At 42.8% G+C, this 17,986-nt stretch overlaps 1 protein-coding gene across 2 annotated transcripts in view; it reads left to right on the top strand.

The window, feature by feature from the left end:
• The window catches only part of GABRG2 (gamma-aminobutyric acid type A receptor subunit gamma2), a 384,270-nt gene that overhangs the window by 58,388 nt on the left and 307,896 nt on the right, over positions 1-17,986 (top strand). For both annotated transcript variants that reach the window (XM_063447499.1, XM_063447500.1), the window contains exon 2: positions 15,072-15,220. In XM_063447499.1, the coding sequence (XP_063303569.1) occupies positions 15,072-15,220 (149 nt within the window). The remainder of the gene's footprint in view (positions 1-15,071; positions 15,221-17,986) is intronic.

A 17,986-nucleotide genomic window follows, 5' to 3' on the forward strand; every position in this document is an offset into this window, starting at 1 on the left:
GGGCCAGGCTGGACACTTGCTGGGGTGAGGGTGAGCACATCTCTGCGGACTCCATATTGGTCAAGTCTTTTGTCAGGGTCTTACCTGAGTTGGGAGTCTGTAGCGCAGATATGTTGCTCACCCTTGCAGATAGCCACAGGCCGAGGTGGTCAGGTAAGAATTCACCTGGCCTGTGGGTCTGTGCACGGGGGCTGTGCAGGATGCAGTACCAAATACGCAGGACAGGCAAGGACTGAAGCAGCAGGATAGTCGAGGGATAGCCGAGGTCAAAGGATGCCAGAGGTCAGGAACAACGAGGAGTAGCTGAAGTCAAGGGATGCCAGAGGTCAGAATAAACGAGTCAGAAGCCGGGGTCAATAACACGAAGAGATGAAGCAGGAACACTGGAACAAAACAGGAACACTAGATCAAAGACTTGACCCTGAGCACAGGGCGAGGCTGGGTTTAAATACCCTGCTGATGACCGATCAGAGTCAGGTGAGACACAGCCAAGTCAAGGTGCAACCCCCGGTGTAGTAGCCATGCCAGGATGAACAGGACCGGAATCAGTAGTCTCTGTGTAAAGCTGCTGTGGCTCAGAGGCAGAGAGCAGGACTAGGACTGATAAGTTCCTGTCAGGATTGGGACAGGGATCCAACACGCAGAGTACAAAGAGTAGAGAGATACGTATACCGGACCTTAGAATGGCCGGACTTAACGTAAGAACTACGTATAGAATGGTCAGAGACAAGCCGAGGTCGAGGGAACGAGAAGACAGGTAAGCGAGAGACAAGCCGAGGTCAAAGGATAACAGAGAAGCAGGAGAGAAATAACAAAGCCGGGTCAGAACCAACAGACAATCAGGATACAAGAGCACTGTGTGACTAGACTGGCTAGAACCACGACAGGGCAATGAGCAAATGCGGAAAGCTCCATTAAATACCCTGGCTCTAGAGAGTAATCACGCCTCCGACGAGTCCTGATTCGTGTTCCGGACTTGAGTGGCAGGTCGGACTGGATTAGCGTCATGACGTCGGCTATTGAGCGTCGCGTCATAAAAGGAAGTAGCTCCCTCGCGGCCGGCGTGTAAACGACCGAGGGAACCGCGAGGAACGGGAGAAACAGACCTTCTGGAAGGAGAAACGTCTAAGTCTCTACCCCTCTCAGAGGTAGAGACTACAGGTACCCTGACAGTACCCCCCTCTCAGAAACGCCCACCGGGCGGAAGGAACCGGGACGAGATGGAAAGCGGGAGTGAAAAGCCCTGCGAAGACGAGGAGCATGGACATCCTCCTGAGGTACCCAAGTCCTCTCCTCAGGACCATATCCTTTCCAGTCCACCAGGTATTGAACCCTCCCGCGGGAGATACGAGAATCGACGATGGAGTTGATCTCGTACTCCTCCTGGCCCTCAACCTGAACAGAGTGAGGAGATGAGACCTTGGAGGAGAATCTGTTACAGATTAACGGTTTCAGCAATGAAACATGAAAAGAATTAGGGATACGCAAAGCAGGAGGAAGCGCTAAGCGATACGCAACTGGATTAATTCGAGTCAGAATCCTGTAGGGCCCAATGTAGCGAGGAGCGAATTTCATAGAAGGTACCTTCAAACGAATGTTTCTAGTGCTCAACCATACCCTATCCCCAGGCACAAAACTTGGAGCCGCCCTTCTGCGTTTATCAGCGTGTTTTTTGTACAGTTAGGAATTATGTAGGAGAATTTGTCGAGTCTGATCCCACAATTTCCTCAGATTGGCAACATGAACATCAACCGACAGTAACCCCTGGGAAGAGGGGACCGAAGGAAGAATGGAAGGATGAAAGCCATAATTCATGAAAAAAGGGCTAGAGTGAGTTGAATCGCAAACGAGATTATTATGTGCGAACTCTGCCCAAGGAATCAGACCAACCCAATCGTCCTGGTGTTCAGAAACAAAACAACGCAGATATTGTTCAATCTTTTGATTGGTACGTTCAGCAGCTCCGTTAGACTGAGGATGATAGGCAGAAGAAAAATTTTATTTGATGCCTAGTTGAGAACAGAATGATCTCCAGAAACGTGAAACAAATTGGGAGCCTCTATCAGAAGTAATTTCAGAAGGAATCCCATGTAAGCGAAAAATTTCTCTTGCAAATATTTCCGCCAATTCAGGAGAAGTCGGGAGTTTAGGTAAAGGTACGAAATGTGCCATCTTGGTAAACCTATCAACCACCGTGAGGATAACAGTCTGTCTTTTAGAAGTCCATAGCCAAACAGGTCCAAGATTTGTCTGGAATCTCCAAGGAATGTAAAAGACCATATGGAAGCGAATGAGGTAGTTTGGTCTTAGTACAGACCTCACAAGCTCCGATGAAATCCTTAACATCCCTCCGTAAAGAAGGCCACCAGAAATCCTTAGAGATCAAGGAATATGTTTTGCGAATGCCCGGATGACCAGCTACCTTACTCTCGTGAAGACACTGTAAGAGCTCCAGTTGGAGTTCAGGAGGAACGAAGTGTCTTGACGCAGGAGTCTGTCTAGGTGCCAGATGCTGCAACTTCATGATCTTGGCAAGCAGCGGAGAATGGATTTTGAGAGTTGTGTTAGCGATAATATTACACTTGGGTACTATAGAAGACAAAACCGGCTCCGATACAGCAGAAGGTTCATATTAACGAGACAAGGCATCGGCTTTAGAATTCTTAGAACCAGGTCTATATGTGAGTATGTAATTGAAGTGAGTGAGAAATATAGACCAACGATCCTGCCTTGAGGATAATCGCTTAGCCTCCCCAATATAGGACAAGTTCTTATGATCCGTTAAGATAGTAACAGGATGCAAGGTCCCTTCCAATAAATGTCTCCACTCCTTTAAGGCCATGATAACCGCTAGAAGTTCCCTGTCACCAATGTCATATCTGCTCTCAGTACCGGACAATTTTTTGGAAAAATACCCACATGGATGTAATGGTTTATCCACACCTAACCTTTGGGACAGGATAGCACCTATCCCCGTCTCAGAAGCGTCAACTTCGAGTAGGAAGGGCAGAGTAGTATCAGGGTGAACTAAAATTGGTGCGGAAGCAAACAGTTCTTTGAGAGTCTTGAAAGCAAGGAGTGCTTCAGTAGACCAATTCTTAGTGTCAGCCCCCTGTCTGGTCATATTGGTGATAGGAGCAATAATTGAAGAGTATCCCTTAATGAAACGTCTATAGTAATTGGAGAAACCAATAAACCTCTGAATGGCCTTGAGACCCTTAGGTAAAGGCCAATCTAAACTGGACTGGAGTTTCTCCGGATCCATCTTAAACCCCTCCCGAGAAATTACGTAACCAAGAAAGTTTGTCTGGGATTGGTCAAAGCTACATTTCTCCAATTTACAGTACAAGCCGTGTTGAAGGAGTTTGCGCAAAACCCTTCTGACCTGTCCGTGGTGAGTCTCAATTTCTCTAGAATGTATAAGTATATCATCGAGGTATACAATAACACAGTCATGTTGAAATTCCCTGAGAACTTCATTAATTAGGTCCTGAAATACTGCCGGTGCATTACAGAGACCAAAGGGCATTACTGTATACTCATAGTGCCCATAACGAGTATTGAACGCAGTCATCCACTCGTGTCCCTGCTGAATTCTGACCAAGTTATATGCCCCTCTGAGATCTAACTTAGTGAAGATCTTGGAACCCTTCAATCGATCAAAGAGCTCAGTGATCAAGGGAATCGGATAGGCGTTTCTAATGGTAATTTTATTCAAACCTCGGTAGTCAATGCAAGGTCTCAAAGTACCATCCTTCTTTTTAACAAAAAAAAATCCAGCCCCAGCAGGGGAGGAGGACCTCCTAATGAATCCCTTGTCTAGGTTTTCACGAATATACTCCTCTAGAACTAAATTCTCTTTCGTAGACAAAGGGTATACATGACCCCTAGGAGGCATAGTACCAGGAAGTAAATTAATCTTACAGTCAAAGGACCTATGTGGAGGTAAAGTATCGGCTTTTCTTTTGTCAAATACCGCCCTTAAGTCCAGGTACAAGGACGGTATTTGTACTTCTGTAGAGTCGGTAGAATTAGTAGGTGTGTTAACTGTGCAAAGCGGTGACACTCTCTTTAAACACTTCTCCTGACAATTCTGGCCCCATGAGACTATCTCTCCTAATTCCCAATCAATAATAGGATTATGTCTCTTAAGCCAGGAGTATCCCAGGACTATGGGAACAGAAGGAGATGAAATGAGTAATAGAGATGTCTCCTCCTCGTGTAGGATACCAGTAGTTAAATTAAGAGGTATGGTTTCACGAAAAATCACAGGCTCAACTAAAGGTCTACCATCTATGGCCTCAACGGCCAAGGGTGTGTCCCTTAACTGGGATGGGATAGTGTGTTTGGTGACAAAAACTTGGTCGATAAAGCTTTCAGCAGCTCCAGAGTCTATCAATGCCATAGTCTCTAGAGTTCCCTTCTCCCAAGTTAAGGAAACGGGTAATAGAAGCCTGTGATCTTTGTAATTATGAGTAGAGGACAAAATAGAAACACCCAAGGCCTGTCCTCTAGAGAAACTTAGGTGCGAGCGTTTCCCGGGCGATTGGGACAATTCAAACGTAAGTGACCTCTGACTCCACAGTACATACACAATCCCTCCCTTCTCCTGTACTGTCTCTCCTCCTCTGAGAGACGAGTATGGCCTATCTGCATAGGTTCTGGAAAAAGTGGTGTTTTGGCCTCAGGACTTTGAAAAGATTGAGCTAGTCTAAAAGAAGATCTACAGGTTCTATCTCGAGTGTTTTGCCTTTCTCTTAGACGTTCATCAATGCAAGAGATAAACTAAATTAAATCCTCCAAATTCTCAGGAAGCTCTCTAGTAGCTACCTCGTCAAGTATTACATCAGATAGTCCGTTTAGAAACACGTCTATATAAGCCTGTTCATTCCACTTAACCTCTGCCGCCAAAGACCTGAACTCTAGTGCATAATCCACAAGTGTTCGGTTATCCGTCTAAGGCGCAACAGTAATCTAGCTGCATTGACCTTTCTGCCAGGAGGGTCAAAAGTTCTTTTAAAAGCAGCTACAAAGGCATTATAATTGTATACTAATGGATTATCATTCTTCCACAATGGATTAGCCCATCTCAGAGCTTTCTCAACGAGTAAGGTGATAATAAATCCCACTTTCGCTCTATCTGTAGGATAGGAGCGGGGTTGTAATTCGAAGTGGATACTTATTTGGTTTAAAAAACCACGACACCTCTCAGGAGATCCAGCATAACGTACAGGTGGGGTAATTCGGGAAGAAGCCCCTACAGTAGCTACCTCTAGACCTGAACCCACAGGAGAAATAGAAGTATTACGCATCTCCTCTGGTGGATTATTAGGACAAGATAACAACGCCTGTAGCGCTAGTGCCATCTGATCCATTCTGTGTTCCATGGCGTCAAACCTAGGATCAGAAGAACCAAGCTGACTGTTTGTACCTGCAGGATCCATTGGCCCTGTCGTAATGTCAGGATCGGGACAGGGATCCAACACGCAGAGTACAAAGAGTAGAGAGATACGTATACCGGACCTTAGAATGGCCGGACTTAACGTAAGAACTACGTATAGAATGGTCAGAGACAAGCCGAGGTCGAGGGAACGAGAAGACAGGTAAGCGAGAGACAAGCCGAGGTCAAAGGATAACAGAGAAGCAGGAGAGAAATAACAAAGCCGGGTCAGAACCAAAAGACAATCAGGATTCAAGAGCACTGTGTGACTAGACTGGCTAGAACCACGACAGGGCAATGAGCAAATGCGGAAAGCTCCATTAAATACCCTGGCTCTAGAGAGTAATCACGCCTCCGACGAGTCCTGATTCGTGTTCCGGACTTGAGTGGCAGGTCGGACTGGATTAGCGTCATGACGTCGGCTATTGAGCGTCGCGTCATAAAAGGAAGTAGCTCCCTCGCGGCCGGCGTGTAAACGACCGAGGGAACCGCGAGGAACGGGAGAAACAGACCTTCTGGAAGGAGAGACGTCTAAGTCTCTACCCCTCTCAGAGGTAGAGACTACAGGTACCCTGACAGTTCCTCGGTTCAAGTCCCCTGTTGGGAACTCCAGGAGCGACCACGTCTGGCTGTCTGTCTAACAGGTGAGAACCCTGACACCTTCATATGTGTGTCCAAAGTCTCTTTCACAAGCATCTGTCCCATCTCTTTTCTAATTCCAGCATCCTTGGTCATCACCGCTGGTCATCACCGTCATCACCTCTGAGTGCAGTATTAGAATTGGAAATAGTCCAATCAAATTTGTTTCATGTATACTCGGTTTTTGGTATGGTCACCAATAAGTTCCTTGTGAAATACCAGTGTAGGTCACATTAGCATTCATTTCTGTCAGGGTACCTGTGGTCTCTACCTCCGAAAAAGCTGTTCCTCCATCCAGATGGTCTGATGGCTCCCTTCCCCGCGGTCTATCCGGTCATGCTAGGCCGGCCGCGAGGGAGTGACTGCCTTTTACAGCATCTAGGCAGGAAGTAGTCATCAGGACACTCCCCCGGAACGACCTGTCAGTCAATTGCTGCAGGACCAATCAGGACGCCTCGGAGGCGTGGTTACTGCTCTGAACAGGGTATTTAACAGAGCTTCTTTCATTAGCCCATTGCCCTGTCGTGGTTCTAGCTTGTTCTAGTCACTCAGTGCTTGTGTATTCTATTATCCCTTTTGGTTTTGACCCGGCTTGTTTACCTTACTCTGCTTATCTCTGTTACCCTTGATTCAGCTTGTCTCTCGCTTACCTGTCTTCTGTTACCCTCGACCTCGGCTTGTCTTTGACCATTCTATACTGTACTACTTACGTTAGTCCGGCCATTCTAAGGTCCGGTATACGTATCTGGCTACTGTTTGTACTCTGCGTGTTGGATCCCTGTCCCGATCCTGACATTACGACAGGGCCAATGGATCCTGCAAGTACAAACAGTCAGCTGGCTGCTCCTGATCCTAGGTTTGAAGCCATGGATCACAGAATGGATCAGATGGCGCTTGCGCTACAGGCTCTATTAGCTTGTGCCAATAACCCACCAGAGGAGATACGTAATACCCCTGTTTCTCCTGTCGGTTCAGGTCTAGAGGTAGCCACAGTGGGTGCTTCTTCTCACATTACCCCCCAGTATGCTATGGTGGGGCTCCTGAGAAGTGTCGTGGTTTTTTAAACCAAATTAGTATCCACTTTGAATTGCAACCTCGCTCTTATCCTACAGATAGGGCAAAAGTAGGATTTATTATCACCCTACTCATTGAGAAAGCTTTGAGATGGGCCAACCCACTATGGGAGAACGATAATCCATTAGTTTATAACTATAACGCATTTGTAGCTGCTTTTAGAAGAACATTTGACCCTCCAGGTAGAAAGGTTAATGCAGCCAGATTACTGTTGCGCCTGAGACAGGAGAACCAAACACTGGTGGATTATGCACTAGAGTTCAGGTCTCTGGCGGCAGAAATCAAGTGGAATGAGCAGGCGTATATGGATGTATTTTTGAATGGCCTATCTGATGTAATTCTTGATGAGGTTGCTACCAGAGAACTCCCTGAGAATTTAGAAGATTTAATTTCGTTCATCTCTCGTATAGATGAACGTCTAAGAGAGAGACAGAACACTCGAGAGAGGAACCAGAGACCTTCTGTTAGGTTAGCTCCCGCTGTTCCAAGTCCTGACTCCACGATATCTTTGCTTACTGAACCTATGCAGAAAGGGTATACCCGCCTCTCTGAGGAGGAAAGACAGCACAGGAGAAGAGAGGGTTTGTGTATGTATTGTGGAGCCAAGGGTCATTTACTCTTGAACTGTTCTAACCGCCCGGGAAACGCTCGCACCTCTCTAGAGGACAGGCCTTTGGTGTTTCTATTTTGTCCTCTACTCCTGATTATAAAGATCACAGGCTTCTGCTACCAGTTTCCTTAACTTGGGGGAAGGAAGTAGTAAGGGCTATGGCATTGATCGATTCCGGTGCTGCTGAGAATTTTATCGACCAAGCCTTTGCTAGTAAGAACAATTTCCCATCCCAGCTAAGGGAGACACCTTTGGCCGTTGAGGCCATAGATGGTAGACCACTACTAGACCCTGTTATCTTTCGTGAGACCATACCCATTCATTTAAATGTTGGTATCCTACACGTGGAGAATTTATCTCTTATGCTCATTTCGTCTCCTTCCGTTCCCATAGTTCTGGGGTACCCATGGTTGAAAAAACATAACCCTATTATCGATTGGGAGTTAGGAGAGATACTCTCGTGGGGCCAGGGCTGCCAGGATTGGTGTTTGTGCAAGGTTTCTCCATTAGCTAATATTAACATACCGGAGAATCCTACTCAGTCCACAGAAAGACAAATACCAGACCTTTACCTAGACTTAAGGGCAGTGTTTGACAAGAAGAATGCCGATTCTTTGCCTCCACACAGGTCATTTGACTGTAAGATTAAGCTTCTACCCGGCACTATGCCTCCGAGGGGCCATGTATATCCTTTGTCTGTTCAGGAAAACTCGGTTCTAGAGGAGTATATTCGGGAGAATTTAGAAAAGGGATTCATCAGGAGGTCTTCTTCTCCGGCCGGGGCTGGGTTCTTTTTCATTAAAAAGAAGGATGGCACGCTGAGACCTTGTATCGATTACCGAGGCTTGAATAAAATAACTGTCAGAAATGCCTATCCTATCCCACTGATTACCGAGTTATTTGATCGTCTTAAGGGCTCCAAAATCTTCACCAAGTTAGATCTCAGAGGGGCTTACAATTTGGTGAGAATCCAGCAAGGTCACGAGTGGATGACGGCATTCAATACCCGGTATGGCCATTACGAATACACTGTTATGCCATTTGGACTATGCAATGCTCCTGCAGTATTTCAAGATTTGATTAATGAGGTACTTAGGGAGTTTCAGCATGATTGTGTTAGTGTTTACCTGGACGACATACTAATACACTCTAAGGAGATTGAGACTCACCATAGACAGGTCAGAAAGGTATTACACAAGCTGCTGCAACATGGTCTATATTGCAAATTGGAGAAGTGCAGTTTTGATCAGTCTCAGGTAGACTTTCTTGGATACGTGATTTCTGGGGAAGGTTTTAAAATGGATCCTGTAAAACTTCAATCTATTTTAGACTGGCCCTTGCCCAAAGGACTCTAGGCTATCCAAAGGTTTATTGGTTTTTCCAACTACTATAGGCGCTTCATTAAAGGATACTCCTCTATCATTGCGCCTATTACCAATATGACCAAACAAGGGGCTGATACTAAGTTCTGGTCTAAGGAAGCTCTGGGTGCTTTCAAGACTCTCAAGGAACTTTTTGCCTCGGCTCCCATTCTAGTCCATCCTGATACGACTCTGCCTTTCTTGCTCGAGGTCGATGCCTCTGAGACAGCAGTTGGGGCTGTTCTGTCTCAAAGGTTAGGGGTGGATAAACCGTTACACCCTTGTGGTTTCTTCTCTAAGAAATTTTCTGGGCCTGAGAGCAGATATGACATCGGGGAAAGGGAACTGTTAGCAGTCATTAAAGCCTTAAAGGAGTGGAGACATTTGTTGGAGGGGACCCTACACCTTATTACGATTTTGACGGACCACAAAAACTTGCCCTATATTGGGGAGGCTAAGCGCTTATCCTCTAGACAAGCTCGTTGGTCCTTATTCCTGACTCACTTCAATTATGTACTGACTTACAGACCTGGTTCTAAAAACTCTAAAGCCGATGCATTATCTCGCCAATATGAACCTTCTACTGTACCTGAACCAGTTCTTTCTTCTATAGTTCCGAAATGCAATATCATTGCTAATACGAATCTCAGGATTCATTCTCCATTACTGGCCGAGATCATTAAGTTGCAACATCTAGCACCTAAACAGACTCCTGCGGGCCGTCATTTCGTTCCTCCTGCTCTTCAACTGGAACTTTTACAGTGTTTACATAATAGCAAGATGGCGGGACATCCTGGTATTCGCAAAACTTACGCGTTGATCTCTAAGGACTTCTGGTGGCCTGCTTTACGGAGGGATATTGAGGAGTTCATCGCTGCATGTGAAGTTTGTACTAAAACCAAACAACCCCATACGCTTCCATGTGGATTCCTGCAACCCTTGGAGGTTCCAGAAAAACCATGGTCCTGTTTGGCCATGGACTTTATTGTCGATCTACCTATCTCTAAAAGACAGACTGTTATCCTCACCGTGGTTGACAGGTTTACTAAGATGGCACACTTCATTCCCCTGCCTAAACTCCCGTCTTCTCCCGAATTGGCAGAGATATTCGCTAAGGAGATTTTTCGCCTACATGGGATACCCTCTCAAATTGTATCGGACAGAGGCTCCCAATTTGTTTCCCGCTTTTGGAGGTCCTTCTGCTCTCAACTTGGTATTAAATTAAACTTTTCTTCTGCCTATCATCCTCAGTCTAACGGAGCTGCTGAATGTACCAACCAGAAAATTGAACAATATTTACGATGCTTTGTTTCTGAACACCAGGATGATTGGGTCGGTTTGATTCCTTGGGCGGAGTTTGCACACAACAATCTCGTTTGCGATTCTACTCATTCAAGCCCCTTCTTCATGAATTATGGTTTTCATCCGTCTATTCTTCCTTCGGATTCTCCTTCCCAGGGGGTGCCGTCGGTTGATGTTCATGTTGCCAATTTGAGGAAGTTGTGGGATCAAACTCGACAAATCCTTGTGCACAACTCTATGTTGGTCAAGAAACACGCTGATAAACGTAGAAGGGCGGCTCCGGTCTTTGTTCCAGGTGATAGGGTATGGCTGAGCACGAGGAACATCCGTTTAAAAGTGCCCTCCATGAAGTTCGCTCCTCGTTATATTGGACCCTACAGGGTGCTGACCCGTATCAATCCAGTTGCGTATCGTTTAACTCTTCCTAATACCTTACGCATCCCGAACTCGTTTCACGTTTCATTGCTGAAACCACTCATATGTAACAGATTTTCCTCCACAATAGCCCCTCCTCGCTCCGTTCAGGTGGAGGGTCAGGAGGAGTATGAGGTTAACTCTATTATTGATTCTCGAATCTCCCGGGGGAGAGTACAATATCTGGTTGATTGGAAGGGATATGGTCCTGAGGAGAGGAGTTGGGTACCTCAGGAGGATGTTCATGCTCCCCGTCTCCGCAGGGCGTATCACTCTCGCTTCCCATCTCGTCCCGGTTCATTCCGCCCGGTGGGCGTATCTGAGAGGGGGGGTACTGTCAGGGTACCTGTGGTCTCTACCTCCGAAAGAGACTTAGCTGTTCCTCCATCCAGACGGTCTGATGGCTCCCTTCCCCGCGGTCTATCCGGTCATGCTAGGCCGGCCGCGAGGGAGTGACTGCCTTTTACAGCATCTAGGCAGGAAGTAGTCATCAGGACACTCCCCCGGAACAACCTGTCAGTCAATTGCTGCAGGACCAATCAGGACGCCTCGGAGGCGTGGTTACTGCTCTGAACAGGGTATTTAACAGAGCTTCTTTCATTAGCTCATTGCCCTGTCGTGGTTCTAGCTTGTTCTAGTCACTCAGTGCTTGTGTATTCTATTATCCCTTTTGGTTTTGACCCGGCTTGTTTACCTTACTCTGCTTATCTCTGTTACCCTTGATTCAGCTTGTCTCTCGCTTACCTGTCTTCTGTTACCCTCGACCTCGGCTTGTCTTTCACCATTCTATACTGTACTACTTACGTTAGTCCGGTCATTCTAAGGTCCGGTATACGTATCTGGCTACTGTTTGTACTCTGCGTGTTGGATCCCTGTCCCGATCCTGACAATTTCACTGTGAGCTGTGTCTCTCTTACTGAGATGGTTTTTGGAGGTTGTCCTCACGAGCATAGAACTTGTATTATGTGCAAACAAATTCAGTTCAGGTGCTTCTTGGTTGTTAACATAATCCCAATGCAGATTTAAAATGACAGCTAGGGTTGATGTTATGATAATGCTGCAGATTGTAAGAAGGAGACCCCATAACAAATTTTCTAGCATCCTTTTGCTGCCATCTTCACATTTCTTTCTTACTGTATAAGATAATTCAGTTATAGTCTGTTTTCTCCACAGTCTTGCTGATAATGATGTTGATGATTAATTTTTCATATATCCCATGTTAACTGTAAATGTATCATGTCTGTCTGTTCATCCTTCTTTACATTTGCAGGTTCAGATGTCAGATCATGATTCAGTCTGTTGCGTGGCTGTAATTCTGGTGGCATTTCTGTCGTCTTTTTTTTTTTTTTGCCTTATATAACAGCATCCATTGTGTCAAAGTCAATGGTTCTGTGAACATCTTGGCAGTGTTTAGCAGGTTTTAAATGATCAAAGCTTACTTTTCTATGTTGGCTCTGATTGTTCTCTGTAATAAAAATTGTTGGAGTCACCCTCTCGAGGACAAACTGACCAACAGTAAGAAGCAGGTAGTGGTGCATGGTGTGGTGGGCTGGAAAAAAAAATCATTAAATTCCTCTAATAGAACCAATGGTTATAATCTCTCAATGGTGCAGAAATATGATTGTCAGTGAAAAATGTGTTACAAGGTACACCATATAACATTTCATACGGTGTGTTACCATTTGCATTATCAGTGCAGTGAGGAGGAGCCTGGGAAGAGCTTACCTGGTGTCTCTGTCAGGCTGCTCTTCCTCTTCACTCCACAGGACAGGGCAGGAGAATACAGCAACCTCACTTCCCATGCTCTGGCCCCACCTCTTTTTCATGACAACAATATCATGCATTAATCTCTCTTTCTGCGCATGCAAACTATGCAGCTACAGAAAGAACATGACCCCCTTGCCTACAACCCACTGTCCTGGAACTAATAGACCATGCTTTGCTGATGTATTAGGGAGTATTGTATTGTGTCTTCTCTTACGTATATGAGGTTACCTAGGTGTGTGTATGTGTGTATATATATATATATATATATATATATATATATATATATATATATTATAGTTAAAGCTTCCAAAGTACAAGCGCTAATTGTAACCGCAGTTGGTTCCCCTATTTACTACTATAACATCTTAAAGCATAGAATTTAGCAGGGCTAACCATGCACATAGCTTAGCCATAATATTATACAGTTAGTAAGAGTTCCTATATTTAAAATATATAAATAATTGAAAATACAATATAAATTAGAAAATGTCTAGGAAGAAATAGAGTTTTGTCTTTTTAAATATCTTATTAAATAAAAATACAAATATAGACATATAAATCCATTATAAGAATTTATAGTATAGATTATAAGATTAAAGTATATGCTTGCTCAGTCATGGTAAAATGGACTTCCCTATAGCTTCTGCTGGTGTAGTGTAGGTCATTTCTATTACTGAGATATCTTGTCTTGGAATGTTCCCCAAATTAGCCCCTCCTCGGGGTCGAGTGTTATTTGGTTTCCAATGGGAATCTTTCTTATGTTGATTATGGGTATAACTCCTTTTGCCCTTCTCTTGCGGTCTCTCTTCGTCAACACTATTATTCTGATGTTGGATTTCTCTTTTCACACTTGATTTCCTTGGGAATCTTATATTGTCTGTTCTATAACCATTTGTATCTCTCAGATATTTCCTTTACTTAACTTTTATGGTATCTTTTTCCACATTCTCTACCTTATTTCTTATCTCTCTTATTATTTGACTGTATAATTCTGGGTTGTTAGTATCGCTTAATTTCTGTTTCCATGTAGTGATTTCCTCATCTATTTTTGAGAGGCTATTATCCCTTCTGGATACAATGTATCCTATTAAACTAACAGAGAAATCCTCTAATAGTTTATTCCACCCCGTCATAAAGCACTGACCTTTTCTATCGAAGGTGGGGTCTTTCGAGAATCTCAAACTTCTAGGGTTGCTATTTCCCATTTAATTTTCATTCCACAAATTAATGCTCTTTCCAACTTACAATAACCCTGTAATATCTAAACATTTTTTAAATCAGTCCAAAGGTTTATATGGTTGCGGGTCGTGCCTTACATGCAGATCCACATAAAGCAACAAAAGACATATAATTAGTGTAAATGACTACAATCACCATCAGAGACAAACTTACATGCTTTTCTAAAGGGGTCATATATGTACTGAACTGCCCAAGCAAACTATTATATATAGGAAGAATTACAAGATTCATTAAAGTTAGAATAGCAGAGCACATAAGAAATATTAACCCCTTAAGGACTGAGCCAAATGTACACGTTGTGAGCAAAACAAAACGTAAACAAAACCTGGAATTTGACTATATGTCTGTTCAACCGTAATTCACCTGTTTCATATTAAGTGCACCCACACTTATTATATATCATTTTATTCAGGGGAAAGTTAGTGTTAATATTTGTTTGTGTCTGAAAAATGCTAAAAACTAATTTGAATGCCATTTTTGGCCAGTGTTTGTGACTAAGTGGCTTCTAAAAAAAACTGGACATATCCCATTTGCAATATCTTGGGTTGTCTACTATTGCAAATGGTATGCCTTCACGGGGGTAATTTTCATTCCTGGGCTACCATACGGTCTCAAAGGCAATCTGGCGAATTTCAATGTGGAAAAAACTGAATTGCAAGCCTTATATTTGAGTCTGTATTTTTTGAAAACACCATAAAACCTGTACATGGGGAGTACTATTATACCTGGGAGGCTTTGCTGAACACAAATATTAGTTTTTCAAAACAGTAAAAAGTATCACAACAATTATTTTGTCAGTGTAAGTGTAATTTGTGTGTGAAAAATGAAAAAAAAATCACTTTCACTAACGTATGATTGTTGTAATACATTTTACTGTTTTTAAACACTAATATTTGTGTTCAGCGAAGTAGTCTGAGTAAAACAGTACCCCCCATGTACAGGTTTTATGGTGTCTTGGAAAGTTTAATGGTTAACAAGGGTTAAATATAGTGCTAGAAAATTAAATTAAAAATTAAAATTCAATTCCCTGGACTTTCAGCCTGGGTTGTCAGCCAAGTCCCGCAAATTGTAATAAAATGACCTAATTATGTAATTATGTACTGACGTTTCAGTGCATGTTTGGGACTTTCAAAAATACTGTCACAATACTACCTACTGACGACCATTTTTTATTTTTTTTAAATAATAGCATTGTAATATAATATTTTTGTATCTTTTGTTTCAGTTCTATTCAAAAGGAAGATGAAGATTATGAAGATGCGCCATCTAATAAAACATGGCTTTTGACACGTAAATTCCATGATAATGATGTAACATCTATTTTAAATGGACTTCTTAATGGATATGACAACAAGTTGAGGCCTGATATAGGAGGTATGTCTGTGTTATTATCATCACCACATCTAAAATTTACTGCAGTTGCCAAAATATATTACAATGTTAAAAATAAGTATAACAGAATAAGAGTCTCATTCAGAGTCCATTCACATGAGAGGCACTGTAAAACTACATAATAATCTTTCAAAATAATAAAAAAAAAACCTCAGCAATTCACTACTTTATGTTTATTTGCTCAACTTAGTAATGTCATACAAGTCCATAAAAGAGTTCCACGGCAATAAAACTCAAACATTGGTCCTTTAATGAAGGTATGTTATGTGTGTTAAATATAATTGCATATGTGAATGTAGGACATATTTGTGTGGATATGAGGATGGGAATTCAACTGTCATTTTTAGATTGGTTATTATGAAAAAAAATAATGACATGCATTGCCCTTTTTTCAAAATAATACTACAGTGGTTTTTATTATTATACGAAGAAAATGAAAAGAAATAACCTAGGGCCAAAATTTAGATATCACAAGGTAGAGGGCACAAAAAAGGGGGGTAACCCCTAAATAGTGAATATCATAGAGAATAAACAAAAAAAAGAAAAAAATGCCATTCTACCTGTGTATGATTTACTGAGAAGATTATAGGCTTAAAAAGTAACTTTTAATAAATTAATCTAAAATAAAAATATGTTAAAGAAAAATCATATGAACAACAGGAGTGGGTGGAGACTATACAGTGAGTAAAACTCTGACTACTTATACAAGCTGTAAAAGTGTATACATAACACTAATGCTGAAGCAATACTGTTTTGCTATAATATAACATCAGTGTATTCCCAAGTAATAGAAGTGATACTATATTATATATCACTAATAGCTGTAACAAGAGGGGGGAGATAAAGACGACTGCTAAACCAGTGCTGTCAATAGTTAAAAGATTTATGGATAAGTAAATCCCTACATGATAGTACAACTAGCGACATGGGTTAGCCCCACATACAATAATTGATAATGTTCTATGGTGCTTAACCTCTGAAAGATCCAAGATAATGGTTCAGCTCAGACAGATTTCTGACAGACGGCGATTAGCCAGTTAAATATCACAAAAGCTGCCTAGATCATAGCAGCGTATTGATAATAAATTAAGGTTGCTGTCAAGCAGTAAAGTGTAAAATAAGGGGTTGCTGACCTGGCTCCGTTTTTTCTCCAAGATACCCAGCAGTATATTCTAGTGCAGGGGTAGGCAACCTACGGCACTAGTGCCATGCACGGCACTCGAGGTGTCTTTGCACGGCACTCAAGGCTGCTAGAGCCAAACAGGCTCTGGCTTATCAGGAGTTCCAGTAAAACTTCAGATATCTGCTAATACGAAGAGGTTGTGAAGGACAATCCTCAATTTAAGCATTGTAGCACATGGAGGAAGTGATCTGAGATCATTTCCTCCCAGCACTTGTGAATGGTAATCCACATGTAGTAAAGCAGCCCACAGCTGCTGTTGCAGCTCCTGTCCTTGACCTGTACCTGGCCAGCCTGGTCCCCACTGGACCCCAGGGAAGCCACCCACACTGCTAGATATACACAGAAATGCAGAATAACCCTCCCCTCATACAAATAATACAAACAGCCCACACACAAACATACACACAATCAGCACAAACGTAACCCGCTAACAATCCACATACATGCACACAACCTCACATGCAGCCTCTCACATGCAATACCCCAAACAGCCCCCACACACTACTAAACACACAATGTGACACAATGTGCATCCACACACAATTCCACAAGCAGCCCCCATACACAGCCCACATTCATATGTATCATACATGATACCATAAACTACTAATGAACATATACAATATAATAGCTTATATATGCACAAATACAACGATCCAAAGCAATTACAGTACAAATAACACAAGCAGAATACGGCAGTATACACACCGCAATTTAAAAAAAATAGGACCGGCACGCTACGGGACATCACAATCCTATATCGGCACAGTGCTGCTAAAAGGTTGCCTACCCCTGTTCTAGTGTAACAACGGCTGCCTGCACTGAGTTATCTTATGCTTTACCACAGTGGAGCACAAAGTAGTAGCTCACCAGTGAAGGACTGCTGACAGGCAGCAGTTAACCGGTTAAAAGTCACACAAGTTGCCTAAGTGCTAGCTGCATCTAAATAGTAGGTCAAAGTATAAAGAGAGGGTTTGCAAACAGTTTTGAACAGGTTGCCTAGGTAGTAGAAAATATACAGAAAGTGACAGAGGAAGGCATATAGAATAAAGATTCCTGAGTCTTGTGCCTTCGAGGGCACCCCTTAATAAAATGCCTGGTCTTATCAATCTCCCCCCATAAACATAATAAAGGAAAAAGAAAGAGAAATAAAGTATGTACAGAGTACTTAAATTAGTGTTAAGAGTCTCCAATATGCACTCCTGAGATGCTGGACATGAAAGAACTTGATGTCGGTAATTTAGCAATTGATAAGCAGAGAGTTAGGTGCCGACATCAATAATGTGTCAGTATGTGTCCAGAGCCCCTGACGTGCACGTTTCGCCAGTGAAGCTCATCAGAAGGGAGATGGTTTTGATTAACTCTAAACCCAAAAAATTTAGTTGCTTACTTTAGCGAATTCCAATTTTCTGTGAATTAAACGATTTGATATAAATAAAGGTTTTGTACCCTGATATAAAACTCATACACTTTCTATTAATACTAGGTAAATATGCCCACTTCAAATTTCGATTGATCTGAAATTATTTCTTCAATTTGGCAATTATCTTGGAGAATAGCTTTGT

This window comes from Pelobates fuscus, chromosome 3 (genome assembly GCF_036172605.1).
Source record: "Pelobates fuscus isolate aPelFus1 chromosome 3, aPelFus1.pri, whole genome shotgun sequence".
Classification (NCBI taxonomy): domain Eukaryota; kingdom Metazoa; phylum Chordata; class Amphibia; order Anura; family Pelobatidae; genus Pelobates; species Pelobates fuscus.